Source organism: Rhodotorula paludigena (genome assembly GCF_050403205.1).
Source record: "Rhodotorula paludigena JCM10292 DNA, Rt_paludigena_JCM10292v1_ctg40, whole genome shotgun sequence".
Classification (NCBI taxonomy): Eukaryota; Fungi; Basidiomycota; class Microbotryomycetes; order Sporidiobolales; family Sporidiobolaceae; genus Rhodotorula; species Rhodotorula paludigena.
This window is the reverse complement of record NW_027481418.1, coordinates 73,948-98,680: the sequence shown is the minus strand read 5'-3', so window position 1 is coordinate 98,680 and position 24,733 is coordinate 73,948. Positions and strand designations below refer to the sequence as shown.

Here is a 24,733-nt window from a genome sequence, read left to right as displayed (position 1 = left end):
CTTGACTCTGCCTCCTTCTGACTTGCTGCGGCGCTGTGAGCTCTCAAGGACTGTCTGCTGCTCGTCTCGAGAGATGAGGGCTCGAGCGCACGAAGTCCACGGACCTTCCGCTCGCTCGTCGCGGGTTGTCTCCGCAACTCTCCCTCTCTCTCCGCTCACCGGCTCGCCAGCGAGCGCAGGGTCCTCCGACCGACTCTCTCAGCTCCCGCAAGCAAGCGCACCGCCCTCCATGCCGTTCCCCGCGAGGAATGAGCCCGATGACCTCGTCGGCGGTGCGTAACGCCCTCTCGGCCTCGGTTCGCCTCTGCGGGCTGTGCTGACGGTCGGAGGTTGCTTGCGACGTCGCAGCGATGGCCGGCATGAGCGTCGGCGAGCACCGGCCGATGATCCGCCCCAACACGGGCACGTACGTCCTCCGCCTCCTTCCTCGGACCTCGCTTGCTCGGCTCGCACTGACTGTGAGCGCGTGCACGAAGGGTCGGTCACAAGTACCCCGTGCTCACCAACACGTACCAAGTCAAGCCGCCCGAGATCATGTCAGTGGTCGCTCGCTTGGCCGCTTGCCGCCCGTTTTCGGACTCCGCTTTTCCCGTTTTTATCGCTTATACGCGTTTCCCTTTATGTCACAGCTGCTACCACTACGATGTCAGGATCACGCCGGACAAGGTGCGCTCGCTCCGACAGGTGTTGCGAGGTCCGCTGAGCCCTTCTCACGCTCCACCCTTTTCCGCAGACCCCGCCCCGCCTCAATCGCAAGGTCTGGGAGCACCTCGACAAGGTCATGGGCGTCTTCAAGGGGATCGCCATCGCCTACGACGGCCGTTCGATGGCGTACTCGGTGCGTGTCGGCTCGGCTCAACTTCAGGATCATCGTGGCCATCCGGTTCCCCGTTCGCCCACGCGACTGATTCGGGTTTGCCCTTTCGTAGCCCAAGAAGCTTCCCGCCGACGAGGGTCAGTTCAGCATCACGCTCCCGGATGAGGATGGCGGCGGCCGCAACGGCTCGGGCTCGGCGCGCGACTTCAGCGTCAAGATTCGCTTCACGCGCCCGATCGACCTCGCTCGCCTCGGTGTGTTCGTTCGCGGCGAGCTCCGAGGTCAGGCGGACGAGCCTGATCCGAGCGAGGTGCGCCACGTCCTCGTGCACCTGGTCCTACGCCCCGCTTGACCTTCTTGAGATCGCAAAACAGGTCCAGTCGGCCATTCAGGCTGTCAACATCCTCATTCAGCATGGTCCCTCGATGCTGTACCCGAGCAAGTCGGCCAGCTTCTTCCTTCCGCCCGCCAATCCTCAGGCTGCTTCGTTGTCTAAGGTAATCTTGGCCTACGCATCTGCACTCTGTCTATTTCTGAGTGGCTTCTTGAACGCAGGGACTCACGATGTGGCGCGGCTACACGACCAGTCTTCGGATGGGCCCGTCGAAGCTCTTCCTCAACTTGGACATCGCTTCGCAGCCGGTGCGTCTAATGCCCTCCTCCCGGGCATACCTCGCTTTGGACAGCCCGTTCTGACCCCAGCGCTCTTGTGATGACTGCAGATGGTTCAGGTAAGCCGCACAAATCCGCTTCGATGCCTGTCTCCGCTGATAACCTCGGCTGTCTCACCGCAGATGGGCAGCCTTCCCGACGTCGTCCTCAACTACCTCAAGGGCACGAACCGCAACCTGACGTTCGCGCAGCTCTCGGCGCGCAACATCCCGCCTGCGGAGTACATCAAGCTCGGCCGCTTCCTCAAGGGCCTCAAGGTCAAGCTCGTCGTCAAGGATGCCGACGGATACCAGCCGACGCGCAAGATCCGCGGCATCGTGAAGTTCAGCGCCAACGACCCGGCGACGCAGTTCGAGGCGGACGGCAAGACGCACACGATCGAGTCATACTTTGCGTCGGTCTACAACGTCCGCCTCCAGAGGCCCGACTTCCCGGTCGTGCTCGTCAGCAAGACGGCGAGGTGGCCGCTCGAGCTCTGCTACGTCGAGATGGGTACGTCTTCGTATCTGCTGCGTCGCTTTTGGACGACGCGCCGACTCGCCTGCGTACTGCTTGAACAGGCCAGAAGTGGACGCGCAAGCTCGACCCGGAGCAGACGGCGGATGCCATCAGGCTGACGACCGTCGGGCCGAGCGACCGCCTCAACATGCTCTCCCAGGGCCTCAAGCGCATTCAGCCGTCTGACACGGCGCTCGGGCAGTGGGGAGTTGAGATCAACCCGAACCCGATTCAGGCCATGGCACGCGAGCTCCCGCAGCCGCAGATCAACTACAAGCGGCGCGTCTTTTGTTGTGTTTCCGAGATGGATGCGACGACAGGCTGACGTCGCAAACTGACCACAGCACGGTCATGCCGCGCAACGGCGTCTGGGATGTGCGCGGCCAGCAGCTCTACAACGCGACCACGATCGAGCGCTGGCTCATCGTTGTTTTCGACTCGAGCCAGTATTTCACGCTGAATGACGCCCAGTCGGCCATCATGGGCCTGGTGCACGAGTGCGAGAACATGGGCATCCGCGTGTACGACAAGCAGCCCGACATTCACTATGCGCCGCGCGGAGCCGACACGCACGCCTTCATCAAAGAGCTCGGCATGAAGATGTTCGAGAGGGAGGGCAAGCCGCCTCAGCTCGTCATCGCCTTCCTCAGCAGGAAGCCGTGCGACCAGTACGCCGACGTGAGTGATTCGGCTCTCTTTGCTCGTCTTCTCGACGCCGACTCATGCTTCTGATCGACAGATCAAGCGCTTTGGCGATCAGCAGGTCGGCGTCGCGACGCAGTGCCTCGTACGTACACGTTCAGGCCGACGGGTGTCGCACCCTCCGTTGCTAATCCCATCGTCGCGCAGTTCGAGAACAAGGTCAAGCGCGCGAACCCGCAGTACTGGCAGAACGTCGTCCTCAAGATCAACGTCAAGATGCAGGGCGGTATCAACTCAATCCTCAAGCCGGCTGACCTCGGGCCTGTCGGGGAGAGGCCGACGGTGCGTCCGACGTCCTGACTCGCCCTCGAATCGAGCTGACGACTTTTGCTCCGCCCAGATGGTGCGTCCCGCGCGTAAGTATGGTAAGGGTCCATCGACTTACTGACCTCGACGGAATGCAGGTTCTCGGCGCCGACGTTTCGCACGCTTCGCCCGGCTCGCTCGCTCCGTCGGTCGCCGCCCTCGTCGGCTCGCTCGACGCCGTGCGCCCCGTTCTATCGTGCAATCTGCTCGACATCGAGCTGACCGTGAGACGTGAGCAGACGTGCAGCATTTACGGCTCGGCCATCACGATCCAACCTTCGCGCCTCGAGGTCGTCGCCTGCATGAACGAGATGGTCATCAAGCTTCTCAAGCAGTTCGAGGACAAGCACGGTCTCCTTCCCGAGAGGCTCATCATGCTGCGCGACGGCATCAGCGAGGGCCAGTTCCCGCAGGTCATTGCGACCGAGGTTGCGGCCATCCGTCTCGCATGCGAGCACTTCGGCCCCGACTACAAGCCCGCCCTCACGTTCATCACGTGTGGCAAGCGCCACAAAATTTCGCTCTTCCCGAAGGAGAGGGTCAACGCCGATGCGAAGACGGGCAACGTCAGGAGCGGCGTACGTTACTCTCCTCCGATTGCCTCGGCTCATGCTGACTTTCGCCTGACAGACGACCGTCGACACGGAGATCGTGTCGCCCTTCACCTTCGACTGGTGAGTCTCGACGCGTTGCCTCTCCTGGTCCGTCACTCACGCTGGACTCGTCGGCTCCTTCGCAGGTACACGCAGTCGCACGCGAGCCTGCTCGGCACTGGCAGGAGGTATAGCCAATTCCACGCTCAGTCAAACCGCTGCGGCACTGACCGTCGTCATCGTAGCTCGCACTACACCGTGCTGCTCGACGATTCCGGCTTCTCCGCCGATCAGCTCCAGCAGCTTGTCTTCAACCTCTGCTTCACCTACGCGAGGGCGACGCGCGCCGTCTCGGTCGCCACGCCGGCGTTTTACGCCTCGCGCCGTGCGTCTCGTTTCTGTCTTTCCCACCCTCAGCCCTCTGCCGCCGCTAAACGGGTAAGATCTGACACCTGCGCCTGCACACAGTCTGCACGCGCGCGCAGCTGTTGCTCAAGAGGGAAGACGACGACACGACGACGGTCCTCTCGTCGACGTCGGGCTCGAGCGAGGAGCGCCTCCGCCAGAATGCGCTCGCCGAGTACAGGAGCAGGCTGAAGGCGCGCATCTCTACGTGCGACTGGCCCGTGAGCGCCCGGCCTGACTCATTCTAAATTGCAGAAAGTCCACGTCAACCACGCCGAGAGCCTGTTCTACATGTAGCGCGCCCCGCGCGTGCTGCCGCTGCCGCTCCCCTTCCTGCTAAGCTCCCTTCCCCGTCCGTCTTCGTCTTTCTCCCTCTCTCGCTTTCGTTGCCCTTTACTGCGTGTGCTCTCGGAGTTGTGTCTCGCTCCAGCATTCGTTGACTGTCGTAGGAATTGGAGGGAACGACCGCTTGATGGGCTGAACGATGACAACCCGCTTTCTTTTTCACGCGCCTTCCTCGAGCTTCGTGCATTTCCATCCGCTCGGCGAGAGGTGCTCGTGGACGCTCGCGAAACCTCAACGCGGTGGCCAGCGGACAGAGCGGACGTTGCAGTCCTGACCAGCCGCGCCAACTTCGTCGTGTGCCTCTTCGCCGTCCGTGTAGCTTCTCTATCGCCAAGGTCTGGCCAGTAAGATGCGCTATTCACTGCTCTATCTGGATGAGCCGACATCCGGCGATCGCACTTTTACAGGAAACGACTGATTGGTTCCCTTCCTGCTGGCTCGTCTGTGGACCTTGCTGTGCCTCCTCCAAGCTTGCGGTTGTCACTCTTCGCACGCAGGCTCAGCTGCCAGCTCTCACACCCGACAATGCTCGGGCAGGAACGAAAATCGGAGAGTGCTCAGGTTGATAACGAAAGAAGCAAGCTGCCGCAGCTACAGCCCTCAGCGACATGGCATCCTCACGCCCGCTCTGCCCCTCGCGCCACTCTCCGCGCTCACAGCCCTCAGAGATCCCTGCTGACCATCGATGGAAGCGCACTCTGCGCTGCCGTCGTCGGTGTCGCTCGAAAGGTATGGCAGCGTCGCTATAGACGACTTGCGCTTGTGCACTTCCTTCGTACCGTGCGGCAAATGCGGAGGCGGGTTCGGACTAAGCGGAAGGTGTGACGTTGGCGTCGAAAGTGACCTCTTGCGCACGGTAGCTGCAGCGAACGAGGCAGGCAGAGGGAGCGACGACTTGCGCGACGACGGGATCGTTCTGGCGCCAAAGAAGGGCGAGGTCGAGCGCGGCGCGAGCGGCGAGCGGCTCGTTGCGCGTGGAAGGGCCGACGGCGCGGCGGCGTGATAGGCGGTCGAGAGCGCGGTTGCGGAGGCGGACGTGAGCAGCGGCCGGTGCTTCGGCGGCGTCACGGCCGAAGACTTGCTCTGCGGTCCGTGCTGCGTCGAGCTGCGCAGTGACCCGGGTGCACCACTCACGTCGAGCGCGAGCGGCTTCAGCCCCCTGACAGCGGCGAAAGGCGACTGTTCCGCCTCTGTCTCGGGCTCCTGAACCGTTGCCAGTCTCGTCGGCGAGCTGCCGCCTGCGATGCTGCCGTGCGATCGGTTGCGCGTCAAGATGGTCGAGGTGGTGGGGATGGAGAGCGAGCCCGCGACCGACGTGCGGCGGCGAAGAGAGGGTGCAAGCGCTGTAAGCGGCTGTGCTGCCGAGCTCGGCGGCTGTGGCGCAGGCGATGAGTGGGCAGAGTAGTCGGGGATCTGCGGAAGCGCGAGTGCAGGCGGGCGCGCGCGCACCACGCCATCGCTGCTCTCCGCGCGGCGCATCACGGTCGGCAACGCAAGCGAGCCCTGCCCACCCTCCCTCGCGCCGTACTTCCGCAGCATCGATCCCGCGCTGGGCCCCATGTCGCTTTGGCTGCGTCCCATCGCGACTGTTGAAGCGCCGGTAGGCGAGACTGGCTCGTCGACCGTTGTCGCCGAGCTCTTGCGACGGCCGTAGCGCGACTGGCTAGATGACCAGGCGAAGCCGTCGCGCTCGAGAGCGGGCGAGGTGCTGGGTGTGTCGAAGGAGAGGTCGAAGAGCTCTTCAGCTTCGGACGAGTCGTCTGACGAGCCGGTCGAGAGGCGGGAGCTTGTCGAGGAGGTGCGGCGACGGCGATGCTGCTCCGGCGAGTGCAGGAAGGACGAGCGACGCGCGAGCTTGTAGGCCTGAATGATCGAGTACAAATGAGCCCCTTGACTCGTGGTTACACCGCGAGTGCAGTGGATCCGACGCCAGAGAATTAAGCTCGGCACTCACCCTGTACCCACCCCTCGTCATCGTACTCCCTCCCTCGCTGACGACGCTCACGCTCCCTGTACTGCTGCTGGCGCGGCTCATCTTGCGCGCCTGAATCTCGATCGTGCTCTTCACACGGCGGAGGAGGCGTTCGCGCTCGGCGCGCTCCCGCTCCTCGTCCTCTTCGACTTCGTCGGCGCCGAGTTCCAGAACGGTCGATGTGGGCGAAAGAGAGCGGACGTCGAGGGTGGAAGTGGGCGTCGGGGAGCGGAACGACGCGACGAGCAGCGAGAGATCCGCGGTGACTTTCTCCATCTCGAGCGACGAGGCTGTCGAGGCACGAGACGTGGTGGACGAAGCGTACGAGGTGAGCGAGTTCGTCGAGGACTGTCGCACGGGCCGCATGCGGGGCCGCTTGGTCGTGCTCGAGCGTGATGGGGAGGAGGCCATGGGGAGCGTGATGTGCAGCTGGATGGGCGAACCGTCCGAAGACGCGCTACGCAACGTGGGTGAACGCCCACCTTCGCGGGGCGGCGTTGCGGGAAAGGCGAAGCGAGCGAGAACCTCGGGTACGGGCGACGCTGGCGGGGATGCCTCAGTCGGAGAGCGAAGCGAGGCGGGTACGACAGTTGCCAAGGGAGACGGCGGAGAGATTGCTGAAGTGTCAGGCAGCACGTCGCCGGAGAATGCGGCGGAAGTTGGTGAAGGGACGACCGACGCGTGGTAGGGTGACAGAGCTAGAGGACTCGGGTCTGCGAAGGAGGGCGAGATGGGCGACGCGAGTTGCTCGGTGTGGCGGACAGAAAGAGCGCGCAGGTCAAAGCGGGGGAGAGACGCAGACGTGCTGGCCGGCGGGACCGGCTGCAAGGGTGGATGTGTAAGTTTGACGCGAAGGACGAAGAAAAGCTAGTAAGTACCGGCAGCGAAATGGACGGCGGTCGTTTCGCCCTCTCAGCACGAGCACGCTTCGCTAGCTCTGATGTGTCTTCGCGGAGATGCAGTCCCGGTGTAGGTGGTAGCGGGGCAGTCGGCGGTGGGCCGGCGACGGGCGGGATTTGGCGCAGAGACGGCCTCCTCGCCCAGGGTGCGCTCGGCCGATCCGAAGGCAGGCTTTGCTGCGTCGGCGGGATCGGGAAGGCGGCGACGAGCGAGTCGAAGACCGCGGAAGGGACGTCGTCGCTTGAGGCGATGGACGAGGCGAGAGAGACGGTCGAATCAGTGCGGCGGTGGAAACGTTCTGGCGCGAGGGGTGCTCCGTCCAGACCGCTGGCAATACCCCCTGCCCTCAACGGGAAGAGTACATCGCCGCCCTCGTCTTTGATCGGACTTGCCGGCTCCGTCGCCTCACTCCGAGCGCCTCCCTGGTTGCCCTTCTCTGCGTTTCCGCCTGCATCACGAGCCCACACCCGCAGCGAAGACGATTCGGCTGTGGAAGAGCTGGCCATGTCGCCTGAGCGTGCGACTCGACCGATGGCGGATCTTCGCGAGGTAGAGGCGACAGGAGCGAAGGGAAAGGACGGCGCCGTGCGGGCACAGGATCGGCACCAGCGCTGTCCGGGCAGCTGCTAGCGCTGTCGGAAGCGCGGCGCACGGGGATCGCCCGCTAGCGGCTAGCGCACGGAATCTGCGGACGACGAAGGGATCGCCCTCCTCCGATCCGCTCGCAACCGGGACTTCGAGCTGGTCCCGTCTCGGGGTTGAAGTTGACGACTCTAGGCAGGCGTGCACAAGCGGACGTTCACGAGCGTCGACTGCGGGCAGACTGTCCGTCTCAGTCGCTGATGAAAAGCGCGGGGACGCTCGAGCCTCAACGGACGGAAGGAAGGAGTACGAGGATGAAGGGCGGGTGCCAGACCCGGCCAGAGAGGTGCACTTGCTCCCACGCTCCTGCCCGCGTTTGGCTTTCCCAGGCTCGCTCGCCCGCTCCAGAAAGCCACGAGAAATCGGCGCGGGCGGGACCCCACGTCGCCGTCGCCATCACAGCTTCGCACGAGCCGCAGACGCGTTCAAGAGTCTACACGAGTGTGTGCTAGGCTGTGCGAGCAGCGCTGGCCCGCTGGACTGCTTGCGGACTCCACCTCGACGTCGTGTCGCGGCGACTTTGCACGCGACGCGTCGCGACTCGAGCGTGTCCTTCGCGTCTCGATCCCTTCGCTCGCTGCCTTCTCGCTCCCTCCTCTGTCCTCGATCACACACGCTTGAGCGGCACGACGCACGCGACGTGCACTCCGCCGCCGACCTCCTCTCAACCCTCCGCAGTACTCCCGAGCACACTCCCTCTCCTTCCTCTCATCGCGTCCACACGACTTCGCTCGTCATGCTCGGCAAGCGCCCCCGCACGGGCACCGCCAGCGACGCACCGACGACGCCGTCAAAGCGCCCGCTCACGGCCTACATCCCCTCGAGCAAGCCCGCCATAGCACCCGTCACGCCGTCGTCTAAGGCAGGCGTGACCCCGATGTTACGGTCCCTGTCGCAGAAGGAGAACCAGAGCCTCTTCGACAGCGTGCCGTATTTCCCGGAGAATGTACAAGCTGAGCAGATGGAGCAGGAGTTGGAGCTGGACGACCTCGGTAGGGTTGTGACCTCGTCGACAGGCGTCGAGGACAGGCTGACACGGAGCACCTGCAGGACTTCCGATACCTCCGCCATGCTTCGACACGATCGACGATTCGCCGGACGAGAACTCGCAGACCGCGCCGTCTCGCGGCATCCCCAACATCTACACGCACGCCTCGTCGCTCTTGGCTCCCTCGCTCGCAACTTCATCGCTCTCGCTCCTCGGCCGCGCCGACCAGCACGAGACCCTCCTCGCCTTCCTCGCTCGCCGCATCCCTGCGGTGTATGCCTCCCCGTCCGCCTCGTCGAGCGAGGCCGGCCCTTCGACGCCGACAAAGCGTCCCGGCCCCGCCGCGATGTACGTCTCCGGCCCACCCGGAATCGGCAAGACGGCGCTCATCTCGTCCGTCATCGGGCGCTTCCGCGCGCAGGTGAGTGAACGCGGCCTTGGAAGCGAGGTGTGCGTCGCAACGGAGAACTGCGCGGCGATTGCGGCGGGTTCGGTGGGGGACAAGGCGTGGGATAGGTTGGCTGAGGCGCTCGGCGTCGAGATGGAGACCGAGGATGAGGAGGCGAGGGCGTTGAAGCCGCGGGAGCGGTTTGAGCGCGGTCTGCAGGACGGGAGGAAGTAGTAAGTCCGGCGGGTCCCTCAAACCCACCCGGACCGAGACTGACCGTTGATCGCGCTACAGCCTCCTCGTACTCGACGAGATCGACCACCTTGTCAGTCCGACTTCCGCCTCGCGCGCACCATCCGCCTCGCAGCAGCCAGACCTGCTCAACGCACTCTTCGCGCTCGCTGCGACCCCCGCCTCGCCTCTCACCCTCATCGGTATCGCGAACGACCTGACGCTCAAAGCTCTCTCGCTCTCGCCATCGCCCTCACCGCCTGCTGGGAAGGGCAAGGGAAAGGCGAGGCCGGACCCGCTCCTCACGCCGACCAAGCCGATCCGCCTGCACTTCAAGCCGTATGCGTGGCAGGAGCTCGTCGCCATCGTCGACCAGCGCCTCTCGCTCCTCGCTTCGTCCTACCCGTGTGACCCGGAATTGGACTCTGTTGCCCTCGACCAAGTCGAGGCGCCTTCCGCCGCACCGCCCGCGAAGAAGACGGCCTTCCCGCTGATCGACAAGCCCGCGCTCGAGCGCTGCGCCAAGAAGGTCGCCACCGGTACCGGCGACGTGCGCACGATGCTCGACGTCGTGCGACGCTCGATCGCCGCCGTCGCGCACGACCAGTCGTCCTCGACCTTCTCGTCGCCCGCGCTGCTCGCCGGCCTGACGCCCGCGACGGCGCCCAAGGCGACGATGAAGCACGTCTCGGCGGCGCTGAGCGCGTCGGCGGGGCTGACGGCCGCGCCGTCCGTGTCTGCGCGCCTCGCGAGCCTCCAGAGCGGGCCGCACCAGCGCCTCGCGCTCGTCGCCGTCGTCATCGCGCTTTCACGCCTCGCGCTTCCCAGTTCCGCTTCCGCATCGGCAGCACAAGCCGGGCTCGACCGTTCTTCGGCCCTCGTCGCCTCGAAGCGCGTCACGACCGACGCGGCCTACACCGCGTACCGCAGCGCCATAATCGCGCACGAGGACGCCCTGCGCCCCTCTGCGCTCGACCCCTCGTCCTTTGTCGACACGCTTGGGATGGTCGAGGACCTCGGCGGCTTCGTCGTCGTGCGCGGGCGGCCCGGCAGCGGCGGCAGCTCGAGTCCGAGCAAGAAGAGCCCCAGTAGCGGGCGGGTCCGCGCGGCCGAGCGCGGGCGCGCGACGGTCGAGCTCGCCGATTCGGCGCCGTTCGCGGACCTCGTGGCGGCGCTGTCGGTCGAGCCTGCGGCGGGCAAGGAGGCGAGCGAGGACGAGGTGAGCCGCGTTGCGCGGCGGGCGATCGAGCGCGAGCGGGCGGCGCAGCGCTGGGCGGCGAGGCGGGCGCAGCTTGGGCGCGACGAGGAGCGCAGGGCCGAGATGGAGCTCGAGGGGAGGGAGTGGGAGCGGAGGGTTCTCGCGAGGGAGGAGGAGGGCACAGCAGCCAGCAAAGAGGCTTAGGGAGGAGACCAGCGGTGGCTTATACCCTAGACTCGCGATACCCCAGCATATTGTCCTCGTTCTGCTATAGCATATTGCACAGCACAAGTCACCAGCGTGCGCTGTTTGCGTCGTGTAAGCGGGCGTGCGATGGCACGCGGAAGGAGAGACGGTCTCTGGCACGGGTAGCGAAGTCCCCGATGCCGCAGCACAGCAGCATCATGAAGCAGCTCATGCGACAAATCCGCAACCGTGGGATACGGGCGCAGTCTAATTGCGGCGGTTGGGAGGGACGAGGTGCGACACACTTGCTGGAAAGTGCGGCCGGCGGACCGATCTGGGGACCGGTACCTCAGATAAGCGGGCCGTTAGCGCGAGCCATCGTGGCAGGCAAGGCAGCAAGGTGGGGATGCGCGCAGCAGCAATGCGGTCATTCGGGCCGTGTCGCACTGGATGGAGGAAGAGAGAGGGACGGAGAAAAAGTTGCGGCAGGATGAAGCGGAGTCCCCGCTGACTTTCCCCAGAGCGTGCAAGTCGCGTGGGAGAGCTTCTTCCCCACAAAGGTCGGTGAGCGAGCGTGAGCGGGAAGACGAGTCGCTGCTGTGTGCGAGTGCGAGGAGCGAGAGGGCGTGAGGAGGGAGCGAGGAAGCGAACAAGCTTCTCGAAGATCGTCGGGGTGGGGAGCGAGTCCGAGAGAGGGAAGAGAAGCGCGGCTGACTCCGGCCAGGGCACCTCCGCGCGCGCCAGAGGGGCGCGGCCAGCTGCCAGCCAGCCAGCAGCAGCCCTCCGCCGGCCGACTTGCGCGTGGCCTCGTCCGCTCGCCCGCGCTCGCACCTTGCGCTCCCCAGATGCAGGCTGGCACTTCGCATCCGTGCGTCCTCCGCTCCCCTCACGCCCTCGCGCGTCTCTGCGCCGCCGCGTCGCTCCCGCTCGCCGTCCGCTTATCGCGCCGAGCACCCGTCCCGGCCACTGCTCGCCCCTGTGGCCCTGTCGAGCTGTCGTGCAAGGTACTGACCGCAATCGCTCGCGCGCAGGCAACCGGCAGCGGTGCCCGTGCCCATCGGCGCCGCGCATACGCACCCGTCGGATGCTCACGCGCACACGGGCGGCCACCAGGCCTCGCTTAACAACGCCCAGGCGCAGGGGCAGCTACCGCCCGGCGCACAGCCCAGCTCGGGGACGAGCATCTCGTTCGAGAGCGTCTTCACCGACGAGGAGGAGAAGCTGTCCGACTATGAGCAGGGCGGGTACCATCCCGTGCGCCTCGGCGACGTCTACGGGCCCAACGACCGCTACGTAGTCGTGCGTAAGCTCGGCTGGGGACACTTCTCGACCGTCTGGTGCGTCCTGCGCTCCCTCCCGAGCCCGCGGCGAACCCGCTTGACTTGGCGCTCCACTCGGGGCGTGGCTGAACTCACGCGCTTCTCTCGCTCGCAGGCTCGCACGCGATACCACGTGAGTCTATCGTACTGGACCGCAGGAATGCGGGCGGGTGCGCGGGCAGCGGAACCGCCAAGCTCGGGCTCGAGGACAGGAGACCTCCACTCGGGCTGGCCTGCACCGCCCAGCGGACTGGCGGGTTTGTTTACCTCGCAGAATCGCCAGAGCTGACGCGGGACCGCACTCGCAGGGTCAACAAGCACGTCGCACTCAAGGTCGTCAAGTCGGCGACGCACTACACCGAGACGGCGCTCGACGAGATCAAGCTCCTCCAGCGCGTCGTAGAGTCGAACCCGGCACACCCGGGGCGACGGCATGTTGTGTCGCTCCTCGACCACTTTACGCATCGCGGGCCCAACGGCACGCACGTGTGCATGGTGTTCGAGGTGCTCGGCGAGAATCTGCTCGGCCTGATCAAGCGGTATCACCACCGCGGCGTGCCCGACCACATCTGCAAGCAGATCGCCAAGCAGGTCCTCCTCGGTCTCGACTACATACACCGCGAGTGCGGCATCATCCACACCGACCTCAAGCCCGAGAACGTCCTCATCTGCATCGATGATGTCGAGGCCGTCGTCCGCGCCGAGCTCGAGACTTCGCCCGCGGCCGTCCCGACAAAGATGATTGGCGTGCCGCCGTCGCAGCCGCGCGGAGGGGCGCAGACGCCGCGCGCAGAAACCGTCTTCATCACGGGCTCGCAGCCGCTGCCCTCGCCGTCGAGCAGCTACGGGACGAGCCCCGTCATCGAGAAGCTCGCGTTCCAGATGAGCAAGATCTCGGACTCGGGCACGGGGTCGTATGTCGGGAGCGTCAAGCGGACGGGAATGAGCGCGACGACGGCAGACGACGTTGGCGAGCAGATGGCCGGCGTGCAGCTCGCCGACATTGGCGCAAAGACGGCGCCCTCGACCGCACCGGCCAACAAGGGCCCGTCCCTCCTGTCGCAACAGGCCGCTGCCGCAGCGCAATCCTCCTCGTCTTCCTACTTCCCCGCCGGCGCCACCTCTTCTTCCTCCTCGAACAACCACAACAACGATTCGGACGTGACGATGCGCTCGCCGCAGCCCGAAGCCGCCTCGTCCGTCTCGCCGCCCAAGCCCATGCCGCACGACCCGCTGCATCCCGCGATCGTCGCCGGCGACCCGAACACGCTCCCGCCGCCGGCGCCGTACGACCCGTCGACGCTCGAGCGCATCACGGTCAAGATCGCCGACCTCGGCAACGCGAGCTGGACCGACTTGCATTTTACCAACGACATCCAGACGCGCCAGTACCGCAGTCCCGAGGCGATCCTCGGCGCAAAGTGGGGCACGGCAGTCGACATCTGGAGTGCTTCGGCCATGGTGCGTGTCTCGTCAACTCCATCTGCACGAGACCGAGACTGACACGGCTGCGCGAACGCAGTTCTTTGAGCTGCTGACGGGCGACTACCTCTTCGACCCTCACCCTGGCACGCGGTACAACAAGGACGACGACCACATTGCGCAGATCATTGAGCTCCTTGGCCCGTTCCCGCGCTCAATCGCGCTCAGCGGCAAGTTCAGCGGCGACATCTTCACGCGGAAAGGTGCGTTCGATTTCCTGTGCCGTTGATCTTGCGTCTCGATTTGACGGAATCCCGCTGGCAGGCGAGCTCAAGCACATCCACAAGCTCAAGTTCTGGCCTCTGCACTCGGTGCTGCAGGACAAGTACCTGATCAGCGAGACCGAGGCCAAGCTGCTCGAGTCGTTCCTCCAGCCGATGCTCCACCTCAACCCGGACAAGCGCGCGTCGGCGCGCGAGATGCTAGAGCACGAGTGGCTCGGCGGCGTCGTCGTCCAGGGCGAGATCGAGAGCCACCTCATGCAGAGCGGCGAGGGCGAGGCGGAGCGCGGCGAGCGCGTCGACGAGGGGAAGAGGATCGCGAGGGGCATCAGGGGGATGAACCCGGAGAGTCCGGCAATCATCAACGGTGCGTCCTTTTCCTCCCTCCCAGAGTTGATCGAGATGCTGACGCGGCGTCGTACAACAGCATCCATCGTGGACCCGCAGCTGGTGCACGCGCTGCGGCCAATCGATGCGACGCTCAATGTTCACCACACGGACCCGCCTCCTCCGCCGCCTTCGTCGTCCCTCGCCGCCCAGAGCCGGGCGTAATGCCACTGCTCGCGCCCCCCCCCTCCACACTTGCGTCCATCCCGCCGCCGCCCTCGCCTCGCCTCGTCTCGTCTAATCCCGCCTACACCAACCTGCACATTGCGCTACGCCCGTACCTGCGTGCCGACAAACATACCCCGCCTGCACACCTCGCCGTCACCGTGTCGTTCGTCGTCCTCGCCGTCGCCGTCTTGTCGTACTCCTCCACCCTCTCGCCCTCGCTCTTCACGCGTTCGTCGTCTCTGCCCTTCATCGTTAGCTCTCTGTGTACTAGTACCGCCTCGTTGTACGCTCCTCACGCGCTCGCCCTCCTTTTCCCTGCACATGCTTTCGCCCTCCCGCGTCCCCTTAATCCCGCCCGTCCCCGCCTACTCCGATTTGCCCTGCTGTGCAGTGCTTGCCTCTCTCGCCCTCTCGCGCCTTCCTCCCCTTTTCTCTATTCCTCGCGCCCCCCGATGTCGTCCTCGCCTTTCTCGCCCCGTGTCGTGCGTGTGTTCTCGTTCGCTGTCGCCGAAGGGGGGGCCAATAGACTCGCTGGTTTTTCTCGTCCTCTTCCCTTGGGCCTGTCGTTTGAGAGTCTGATGAGGGTCTCTGCAGGCTTGGAAGCCGTCCAGGGTTAGTGCGAAGAGGCTGTCTCGGAAAAGAGGCCCGTCGGCTGCCGAATCTTGCGGAGGAGCGCTTCGTCGCCGTCTCGCTTGCGCTGTCCGCTGCCTGATCGCGAGAGTCTGCAGAGCGGAGTGCTGTACAGACTTGCTGCTTGGATCACACCGTTCCGCGCCCACCCTCACCCCTCTTGTCCTCGGCGCTCTCATCGCCCTTCCTCTTCGCCATGGCCGCATCGTACCTCACGCCGTTCGTGATCCCGGGCTACGAGCCGCCCGCGCCGGATCCTCAGACGGGCGAGGTGCGGATCAAGACGACCGACGAGCGGCGCGACATCATCTGGCAGATGAAGCAGGTGCGGATGGTGCAGGAGGGAATGGAGAGCCCCGTCGCAAAGGCCGCCATCTCGGGCGCAATGGGTGCGTCGACTCGAGCTTCTGGACTCTCCTCACGAGCGCGCCACCTCGCCCGAGCGCGCTTCACAGCCCAAGGACGTCGAGCTGACTCTCCCTCTCTTGCTCGCGCACGGCAGGATTCGCCCTCGGCGCCTTCTTCTCCCTCATGGGCTCGTCCTTCACAATCGAAGACCCGTTCCAGCGCGCGCAGTATGACGGCATGACGACGCGCGCAAAGGCACGGGTCATCTTTGCCGACATGGGCAAGGGCATGTGGCGCCAGGGCAAAGGGTTCGGCGCTGTTGGCGCGCTGTATGCCGGGACGGAGTGCGTTGTCGAAGGGGTGAGTCAGAGTGCTCCTTAAAAATGCGAAAGATGCGAGGGCGGCGGAAGGCCCCGCGGCAGACTGGTTCTCGAAGGCGCTGGACTCGCTGCCCTGGGTCTTTCACACCAGGACGGCCGCCTGGATTCTCCTACCTACCTACCTGTACTGACTCCGGATCCTCACCAGTTCCGCGCCAAGAACGACCTGTACAACTCGGTCTACGCCGGCTTGATCTCGGGCGCCGTTCTCGCACGCAACAGCGGTCCGCGGGCCATGCTCTTTGGCGGCATCGGTTTCGCCGCCTTCTCGGCCGCAATCGACACGTACATGCGGCACGACTCGCCGGACGAGGATGCATGAGGCGGACGAATGCTGTTCTTCGGGGAGATAGACGGGTTCCGTGGTCTCGGGTTGTATCTGCTGCGCCTTCCGCTGTTGTAGTCTTAGCCTTTTCCATCCGCCCTTCCACACTGCACTCGCAACACGCTCTACTCCCTCTCGCTGCGCCCCGAGCAGGTCGAGTGTCGCTGCTTCGCCCGGACCGCCTTGTCGCGCTCCCCTCGCTCGACCTTTCGCTTCTTCAGCAAATCTGCTCGGGACGGCCTGTCTCGAGCGCGCGGAGGAATGGCGCAGCCTGCCGGTCCTGTGCCCGCGTTCCCTCGCATGCGTCCTGCCGCAGGAGGGAGCGGGCTCCTCCCCGCACCGCCTCCGCCTCCTCTCGCCCAGCCGCCCGCCGCTCTCCCGCGCCCGGCCAAGCGCCGAGGTGTCATCGACCTCTCTGACAGCGATGACAACGCGCAATGGCACGCTTTCCGCCGGCATCCGGAGCTGCGAAACGCCAGCGACGAAGAGCCGGACAGAGCGGCGAACAAAGGGAGGAAGGCGGCCAAGCAGGCGCGCAAGAAGCGCAGGGTCACGTTCGACGACGGCTACGAGATTGTCCTCACCGACAGCGACGACGAGCGCGGCGATCCGGGGTCGCCCATGCAGCTCGACCGCGTCGACTACGACGATAACGACCGGTTCGCTCGCGTCAGGACTCCCATCCTCCAGCCCGAAGCAGGTCCCGCTCCGCGAGTCGACCATGCTCCGCCGCCTGTCGACGCCGCGCAGCCCGACGGGCGCGCCGAAGCAGTGAAGACGATCGCGTCCATCCTGCCCGACGTTTCGCTCGCGCACGTCGAGGCGCTCCTCGCTGCGCAGCCGGCGTGCGGGCCCGCCAACGTCGAGGCAGTGCTGGAGAAGCTATTCAGCACCGAGGGCGGGTACCCGAAAAAGCAGGTGCCGAAGGCCAAAGCGGGCGCGAGCGGCGCCAAGGTCAAGAAGGCGGACCGCAAGGGAAAGGGGAAGGCAGTCGACGTGGTAGAGGACGAGGTACTTGCGGGTATGGCTCGAGCCGACGAGGACCAAGAGGTTGAGCGCGGAGCGAAACAATGGCTCGAGCTGGAGCGGAGGAAGGGAGGCGGAAAGGCGTACGAGGAGGCCGCGTGCGTCAACACCCCTCTCATACGGCACCAAGCGCTCCTCTGACGCCTTTGGCGTGCCACGCAGGCTCGTCCAGCTCTACCGAGACTTTCCTCACTTCCGCCAAGCCGACATCAAGCGTCTCTTCTCCTCGTCCGGCGGGTCCTTCTACGCCCCCGCCTACCTCGCTCTGGAGCAGGCGACGATGCAGACCGGGGATGAGCGCGGCTTTCCCTTGCGCAAGGGCGCCGCGGGCGGCTCGAAGATCGACAAGGGCAAGGCGAAAGCGTGCGACGAGTTTGGAAAGGAGCGCACATGGGTCATCAGGGAACTCCGTACGTATGGTGGATCGCTCCTAACGTGTTCCGACGGAAGCAACACCTGACCTTGCGCGCACATCCCAACGTCCAGCTCGCTATCAGCTCGTGAAGAAACGCGCAGCTGCTCTCGCCAAGCAACTCGAGGCCGAGATTGAGTCCGGTGCCTTCTTCGAGTGTGGCTGCTGCTTCGCCGATACGGCACTGTCCCAAATGAGTACGTTGGTATTCCTTAGCTGCCACCCTTCTGTCGTGACTGACCACTCTCGATCTTGACAGTCACGTGCCGGGAAGGCTGTCAGTTCTGCAAGGACTGTGCTCGCATGAACGTCGACACCCAAATCGGCATGCGCAAGTTTGTCCGTCCAGCGAAATCCTGCCTACTGCGCTACTCGTGAGCCTGACGGCCTCCCCCGGCTTTCCGCAGGTCCTCCCGTGCATGTCGACGTCCGGGTGCGCGTCCACCTTCCCCGAGATCGAGATCGTCAAGTGCGTTTCGCGCAAGACGCTCGCGGCGCTCCACAAGATCAAGCAGGAGAAGGAGGTCGACGAGGCGGCGCTCGAGGGACTGGAGAAGTGCCCGTGCGTCTCACTTGCGCGCTTCACTTTGCTTTGCGGCGGACGCTGACCGCGACGACTTTGCAGGTTCTGCCCCTTTGCCATGATCATCGAGAACGAGCAGGAGCGGCTCTTCAGCTGCCAGCGGGACGACTGCCACATCGTTAGCTGTCGCCAGTGCAAGAAGGTTATTCGCGCCTTTGCCTCCCTTCGGTCACGTTGCTGACGGCTCCTTCGTGCGCAGAAGGACCACCTACCAGCAACCTGCGCAGAAGCCGACTCCGACGGCAAGCTCTCGACGGTGCATCGCGTCGAGGAAGCCATGTCGAACGCGTTGATCCGGAGGTGCCCCGAGCCCGGATGCGGCGAGCCCTACATCAAAGAAACCGGAACGTGCAACAAGATTCGGTGCTCGTCGTGCAGGACGTTGTCGTGCTACATGTGCGTGCCTTCCAAGTCTTCCGGCCTCCCTCTCTCACGCTGATATTGTCGCCCTCGTGCACAGCTGCCACAAGGTCGTAAGTTACAAAATCCGCCCTGACAGCCAAGCTGCTCCTTCGGACGATCTTCCGCGATGAGACCGCATTAACCTGTCGATCTGCAGATCGCCGGCTATCAGCACTTCCGCAACGCCGGCTCGAATCTGCCGCTCGGCGCGACTGCTGAAGCCGGCTCGACGTGCGACTTGTGGGACGACACGGACAAGCGCAACTTTCAGGAGGTCGAGGCCGCGCGCCTCGCCGCCGAAGCCGAAGCGCGCAAGGCGAACCCGGCTGTGGGCGACGCCGACCTTGCGCAGCTCAAGATGGCCAAGCCGCCACCGCCGCATGGCAAGGTCGCCCATCTCCCTCCGCCGCGCGTCGCCGCGTACCAGCAACTGAATCGAGACGACCCTCGAGACGACCGCAACCGTGGACGCCCCGGCCTTGTGCCGCGGGCCGCAGTGCACTACGATCCCGGGCCCGCACATAAGGGCTGGGCCGAAGTGCAGCGCCGAGCCGACGAACGCGCGCAAGCCGCTGCGATGGCCGCGAGGGCGAGGCACCAGGTGGCGATGGAGCGGATGCAGGCCTTCGAGGACAGAAGACGGGCAGGGGCCGAGCGGGCGAGGAAGCGCGCTGTGGCGGAGGACGAGGCGCGGGAGGAGCGAAGGAAGAGGACGACGGGCGGGAAGTAGGACGATCATGAGAGGCTGAGGAGGACGGGAGGAGCCGCTTGCTCTGCGTTTAGGCTGTAAGCGGTGGCTCGCTATGGCCGGCTTTGTTTCTCTGTATCTTCTATTGTCGTCGAGTCTGCTACTTGCATCGGTTTGCCCGCATCTCCTCGGAAACCAGGCTCGCCTGCGCATATTGCTCTTCGTTCGGCAGGTCTCCCTTCCGCGACGCAATGCGGCCGAGTGTTGACACACGGACTAGTGAGTGCAACCCACTGCAATGGTTGGGCGCATTCGAGGGAAGAGGTAGGCTCGGACAAGTGCTTTCACCGCGACCTTCTCAAACACCTTGACGGCAACGACTGAGGGGTCGTTGTGTAACTATTGCTTTGCAGAGTCGAAGCGTTATGCAACTTGTTCAGAAGGCTTCTCTTGACCAAAAGCTTTTGCTGGTGGGGCGTCTCCGCTGACCGACCTTTATTGCACCGATGCTTCGCAAACCTTGTCGCTGTCGAACCGCTGACTCTCTCTCCTCGACCCAGCTGAAAGCTGGTTCGCTCATCATTCAGCACTATGACCGACGAGCTACGAGAAAATCCGCCCGCAGACACAGCGCCGCAGACGCCGCTCAAGGCGGCAACATGCGGGCACGGCCGGATCGAGTGTGCACTCCAACGCTGACGAAACACCTTGATAAGGTCGCGTCGGTGGAGAAACAGCACGGCTCTTGTACGGGCAACGCTCGGGCAATCCACCCGGGACCGGAGGACACAGGCGGGACGCAGGAGCGGAGGGTCTGGGAGTGACTGCAGCGCGTCTTTCGGCTGATCTTGACGCAACGAAGGAGATTCGCGGCCCGTGCTGCAGCTCACGCCCGAACCTCGTTTGTAATGTCAGCAGATAGAGCTCCACGCGCGGTCGCGAGAGTCGGCCAAAGTCGCTGGGCGACGCTGCAGGCTGGCAGGCTCAGGTGCCCCTCTCGCTGCTGCTGCAAGCAGACGTCAGGTTGGTAGTCTGGGCCACGATGCGGTTCGGAGCTGTCAGCGTGGAGCATGCAAGCCGTCAAGGACGGATAGGAGACGAGCGGAGGCGCATGTGGACTCACGGTGCTTCATCCACCGCGGCCTCGGGACCGCGACGGTCGGTGTCTAGACCATGTAGGCAGTGAGGTCAGCTGTGAAACGTTGCCTCGGCAAGACTGCATGCCTCATGGAGACGAAGCGAGGCAGCGGACAGTCTTGGTCGAACGAGAAGGGGGTTGCGCTTTGCATGTGCGATGCGAGAGGACGACAGGGGGCGGGGCTGAGCCGCAGAGAACAGGTATCAAGCGCATGTTGAACGCCAACAGAGGTGGGAGGAAGAGCAGAGGGTAGACGAAGGCAGGCGACAAGCATTAGGGTGGACAGGTGGCAGGCGAACTGGTTGAACTGCGCGACTCTGCGAGGATGGAGTTTGCTCGAGGAGCTACAACAAAACCTGCAAATAACCGACATGTACAGAAACGGACGGAGAGATCGCGGCGAAACCCGAGAGAAGGCAAGGTGGACGGAGGTATAGGAGGATGGATGCACGACGAGGTGCAGACGGACGGGATCACTGTCGCTGCTTCTTTCTGGCACGGTCCTCGGCATCTTCGCCCGTATCGTACGCTCGTCGGTCAGCACCGCCGAACGAGGGTGGCGGTCCGCCGGCCGGATTCAGCAGCGCGGAAAGCGGAGGCAACGTCGTTGAGCCCTTCGAGCCCGCGGCATCGACGCCATGCGAGGATCCCGGAGCAGGCCCCACGACTCCACTCGGCGCCTGCGCCCAACTAAGCCTTGGCGACGGGTATGCGGCAGGCGAGTCGTGGCCGGAGCTGTGCGGTCGCGAGCTTGGGCGGGACGAGGGAGCAACAGGCTGGTGCTGCTTCAACGGTGCGCTGAAGGAGGTCGGCGGCGGCTGTGACGAAGGGAAGGAGAGGCCGACCCCGACGGCCGATGGGGCGGAAGGATGAGGTGCAGTGGTTTGAGTAGCGGAAAAGTCGGTGCGTGAGTCGGGCCGCGACGTGCGGGTATAGGATTCGGCGGCCGGTACGCGGTTGTAGTAAAACTGCGAGGCCGACTGTGCGGTCGAAGGACGAGGCGAGGGGAAGGCGAGACCATTCGAAGGGGGCCAAGGCGGTGGCCCGTAAGCGAAGGGGAACGGGTTGGAGTACGCCTGTGTCGGAGAGGCGTCGGGTGCGATTTTCGAAAGAGCATAGGAGGCGGCTTGCACTGCGGGCCGCGAGGCTCAGTCCTAGTCACTTCTTCCGATTCGGCGAATCACGCACGCTCGTCCTTCTTCCGCCCCTCCGGGTCCAGACTTGCGACAACGCCGAGTAGCGTCTGCAGTACTCCGTAAGAAGTTGTTCTCGCCGACATGAACTCCTGCTGCGAGTAGTAGAGCGCCTCGCTCAAGCCGCGGACCTGTCCCTCGAGAGCGTGGACCTGCCGAGCGAGCGGCTCCTCGGTGTACGAATACCGGTAACTCGGGTATGTCGTGGTATGTGGAAGTGGATATGCGCGAGTGCCGGGGGAGTAGGCGTGAGGAAAGCTGTAGGTGGGCTGAGGCGGCGCATGTCGAGGGTAGGAGGGTGGAGACGTGCGCGTCGACGCGGGATAGTCTGTTCAGCAATGGATGAGCAACGGCGCATGCTCAGCTCAGTGTGAACAAGATTCGTACCGCCTTCGTCCTTGACGCGAACAGGAGCAGCGGGGCCCTCGTTGGTGTACGGCGCAAAATCTGCCAAGCCGGTTGCCACGCGCGTCGACGACGGCGCAGCGAGTTCTTCTCGCGACCTAGACGGACCAACGCCGGAGCCCGAATTGCTGCCCGAAGCCATAGACGACGAGACGGCATCAAGGTCCCGCTCCTCGTCGACAGCGTGTCGCGCCGCCTCGTTCGTCGGCGCGCCCTCGCGCCGCGTCGGACGCAGGGATGCGAGCGTCGTCACGGACGAACGGCGGCGGGAAGCAGCAGGGGAAGCGGTTGCGGTGGACTTGGCGGTCTTGCGTTTGATGCGCACGAGGAGATCGGGCCGCCCACGCTGGAAGTTCGGATTGCGGAACTCCCAGGCTTGCACAGGCGTGCCATCGGGTTTAGTCGTGGGCGTATTTGCGCCGAGAACGTCGTTCACTGTGGTGAGCATCAGTCAGCCTGTGTTGCGCGACCGAAGGTCAGAGCACCTCCCGCCGCACCCTTAGACCAGCTGTAGAAGTTGAGTTGGCGGAGGAACGATGCGAAGTTCGAGTGCTTGAAGTATTGAGGAAGGACGGTGCGTGCAAACTCTTCAGGCGAGTATACGAGGAAGCTTTTGCCATCGCCAGACCAGGAAATAAGGTTCTGCAGCGCGGGGGTCTCCACCATACTGCATACAGACGAAGCGGGTCAGCACTGTCTCTCTCGCACGTCAGAGAGAAGCAATATGGGCGAGACGCACGACCAAACCCTGCCGAGGGAGAAGCAAGGTCAGATCCACACGGGCAAGGAGGAGCGAATGTGCGACGCACTTGTGCACGAACGCAGCCTGCGTTTTACCGCCTACCGGCATAACGCTCTTTGCCGCCTCGCTCGCAGCCGCCGACACGGAGTCGAGGCTCGAGGCGGGCGCAGCCGAAGGGGGGTCCGGCGTCCGCGCCCGTCCTTCGCTTGATGCAGCATCCTCGCCTTCATCCTCAAGCTCGTCTCGATCGTCCTCGTCTTCGTGCTCGTGCTCGTGCTCAAGGGGCGCACTCGGCTCGGGAGAAGCCCGAGGGGACGAGCGGGGGACCGAAGGCGGAGCGGATCCGTCCACCGCGAGGGTTGAAGGCGGCTCGCGGCTGTCGTCCGACATGGACGTTCGCGCTCTTTCAGGCGAGTCGACGCTGGTGTGCGTGTTGATGGGACGGGGGACGAGAAGAAGGGGGCGGAAAGACGCAGGGCGAGTGCCAGGAAGGCGCGAGCCGGGAGAAGAGACGGAGTCCGTCGAACGAATGTCGGTCGGCGAGCCCTGCGGAATCGGCCGGTTCCATCAGTTAGGAGCGTCCGTTGCGGGGCTGAGAATTACGCGCACGGATCGCTTGAGGCACGGAAGTACGCGCGACCTTCGCGATTCGCAAGGAGACGAGAACGACAAGCACGCCGAAGGCGCACGTCTCGCGTCAACTGCTCGCTCGGATGCGGCGGAGTCGCTGCAGCCTGCTCCTGACGTTCAAAAAGCGTCGATTGGCGTGCAGCACAACCCGGCCGTCGACGTTGCGAGCCAAACCGAGACGAGGCAAAGGGCGGCGACGCTCTGGCAAGGCGGAGAGGGTCGGACGGCGGACCGCGTGCACGCACCGGTGCAGACAATCAACTGTCCTCTACGCGCGTATAGGTGCCACGGCTGCGCTGCAGGCACACGAACCCGAGCGGAGCGGCCGCGACAAAGGCGTCGATGCGAGAAGAGCGAGCACGAGTGGGACCGGAGAAGGTCGAGATGGAGCTGAGCGACAACCGAGGCAGCCGCCCTTGCACTTTCCCCTTCGTTCCCCGCCCCCGTGCCGGCACGACTTGACGCTGCCCTGGCGCTACACGTCCCTCTCGCTCGCTTTCTTCGCCTACTCTGCCGCATTTCGCGGTCTTTGTGGGCGACACGGAGCAGTCGAGTCGTTAGCAAGCGTCTGCGCTCTGCGTGACTGCTCGCGTGCGCATGCGAGCGTACGCGAGACGCTCCCTCCTTTCGCGCGGCATTTTGGTCCGCATCACTCCACGACAACTTCGTGGTCCTTCGTTGCGCCGCTCGTGCCCTGGTGCCACTTTGAAGGTGGCGTGCATCGCGTTGAGCTGGCGAACCGGTTTCTGCCGAGGGCGTGGCGCCTTCTGGCGGGAGCTCGCCTGATGATGCGGGAGCCCGCTCAGACGAGCGCGTACCTGATTTTCGGCGCCAGAAAGCTTTGAGTTCAAACGGTGGGGGGACACCTGGGGGATCGCTCCTCTACCACGCAGCCTCGTGGATCCGCCATGCTTGCCGCTTCGCGCCAACCTTGATACCTTGCTGCTGCGGCTGCGCCTGCGGACTCTCTCTTTCCGGTAGACGCTGGCTTTCAGTGCGTACAATGAAGCATCACTGATGAACGCGCTAGGCACGCGTCCAGCTGCCGTGACTGCGGAGACAAGCAATCTTTACGGCTTCATTTACGCCCCTCTGAGCACCCCGCGCGCCGGCTCGTACTTACGAGCGCGCGGCTCCTTGATCGGGAGCCGTCTCAGCCCCGGCCCGTCTGCTTCGGCCAGGGCTACCTACCTACCCACACAGCATCGATGCGGCCTTTCCGTAAGGAGGCCGCCGACTTTGCTCGGCTTTCGCTTGTGCCCGTCAAGGCCGGCTTGCCACGGCTCCTGCAGATGCGCCGTCTGCAGACCGGTGCAGGGCAGCGCGATTCATGGATAGACACCGAACTGCAGGTTGCCCTGCCAGACGGCTCGTTCGAAACGTTCGATGTTCGGAAGCACCGAGCCGCCAG

General features: G+C 64.7%; 8 protein-coding genes across 8 annotated transcripts; 6 read left to right on the top strand and 2 right to left on the bottom strand.

Annotated features, from left to right (window-relative positions):
- Nucleotides 1–229: 229 nt before the first annotated feature.
- On the top strand, nt 230–2,312 carry JCM10292_001590 (uncharacterized protein; the record flags this gene model as incomplete). Its single annotated transcript, XM_076650764.1, has 11 exons — nt 230–272; nt 349–406; nt 477–536; nt 630–666; nt 734–838; nt 930–1,127; nt 1,192–1,314; nt 1,373–1,459; nt 1,540–1,548; nt 1,612–1,981; nt 2,050–2,312. The coding sequence occupies 11 exons, from the start codon at nt 230–232 to the stop codon at nt 2,310–2,312; spliced, it is 1,353 nt and encodes a 450-aa protein (XP_076503693.1).
- Nucleotides 2,313–2,338: 26 nt separating this feature from the next.
- Nucleotides 2,339–4,290, top strand: JCM10292_001589 (uncharacterized protein; the record flags this gene model as incomplete). The annotated part of the gene is made up of 10 exons (XM_076650763.1): nt 2,339–2,665; nt 2,727–2,774; nt 2,837–2,971; nt 3,094–3,174; nt 3,235–3,573; nt 3,626–3,669; nt 3,735–3,776; nt 3,834–3,973; nt 4,057–4,187; nt 4,249–4,290. 10 exons carry the CDS (start codon nt 2,339–2,341, stop codon nt 4,288–4,290), a joined length of 1,329 nt encoding a protein of 442 aa, XP_076503692.1.
- Nucleotides 4,291–4,938: 648 nt separating this feature from the next.
- On the bottom strand, nt 4,939–6,676 carry JCM10292_001588 (uncharacterized protein; the record flags this gene model as incomplete). The annotated part of the gene is made up of 2 exons (XM_076650762.1): nt 4,939–6,201; nt 6,293–6,676. 2 exons carry the CDS (start codon nt 6,674–6,676, stop codon nt 4,939–4,941), a joined length of 1,647 nt encoding a protein of 548 aa, XP_076503691.1.
- A 1,912-nt stretch (nt 6,677–8,588) lies between these two features.
- Nucleotides 8,589–10,861, top strand: JCM10292_001587 (uncharacterized protein; the record flags this gene model as incomplete). Its single annotated transcript, XM_076650761.1, has 3 exons — nt 8,589–8,844; nt 8,903–9,461; nt 9,523–10,861. The coding sequence occupies 3 exons, from the start codon at nt 8,589–8,591 to the stop codon at nt 10,859–10,861; spliced, it is 2,154 nt and encodes a 717-aa protein (XP_076503690.1).
- Nucleotides 10,862–11,688: 827 nt separating this feature from the next.
- SKY1 (serine/threonine protein kinase SKY1) lies at nt 11,689–14,417 on the top strand (the record flags this gene model as incomplete). Its single annotated transcript, XM_076650760.1, has 7 exons — nt 11,689–11,711; nt 11,875–12,180; nt 12,278–12,295; nt 12,471–13,623; nt 13,685–13,847; nt 13,909–14,232; nt 14,293–14,417. 7 exons carry the CDS (start codon nt 11,689–11,691, stop codon nt 14,415–14,417), a joined length of 2,112 nt encoding a protein of 703 aa, XP_076503689.1.
- Nucleotides 14,418–15,246: 829 nt separating this feature from the next.
- TIM22 (translocation channel protein TIM22) lies at nt 15,247–16,100 on the top strand (the record flags this gene model as incomplete). The annotated part of the gene is made up of 3 exons (XM_076650759.1): nt 15,247–15,439; nt 15,553–15,758; nt 15,927–16,100. The coding sequence occupies 3 exons, from the start codon at nt 15,247–15,249 to the stop codon at nt 16,098–16,100; spliced, it is 573 nt and encodes a 190-aa protein (XP_076503688.1).
- Nucleotides 16,101–16,364: 264 nt separating this feature from the next.
- On the top strand, nt 16,365–19,256 carry JCM10292_001584 (E3 ubiquitin-protein ligase; the record flags this gene model as incomplete). The annotated part of the gene is made up of 9 exons (XM_076650758.1): nt 16,365–17,227; nt 17,292–17,539; nt 17,616–17,738; nt 17,801–17,880; nt 17,949–18,103; nt 18,167–18,266; nt 18,324–18,520; nt 18,585–18,597; nt 18,684–19,256. The coding sequence occupies 9 exons, from the start codon at nt 16,365–16,367 to the stop codon at nt 19,254–19,256; spliced, it is 2,352 nt and encodes a 783-aa protein (XP_076503687.1).
- A 1,569-nt stretch (nt 19,257–20,825) lies between these two features.
- Nucleotides 20,826–23,082, bottom strand: JCM10292_001583 (uncharacterized protein; the record flags this gene model as incomplete). The annotated part of the gene is made up of 6 exons (XM_076650757.1): nt 20,826–21,484; nt 21,541–21,873; nt 21,933–22,385; nt 22,448–22,617; nt 22,690–22,698; nt 22,760–23,082. 6 exons carry the CDS (start codon nt 23,080–23,082, stop codon nt 20,826–20,828), a joined length of 1,947 nt encoding a protein of 648 aa, XP_076503686.1.
- Nucleotides 23,083–24,733: the final 1,651 nt, after the last annotated feature.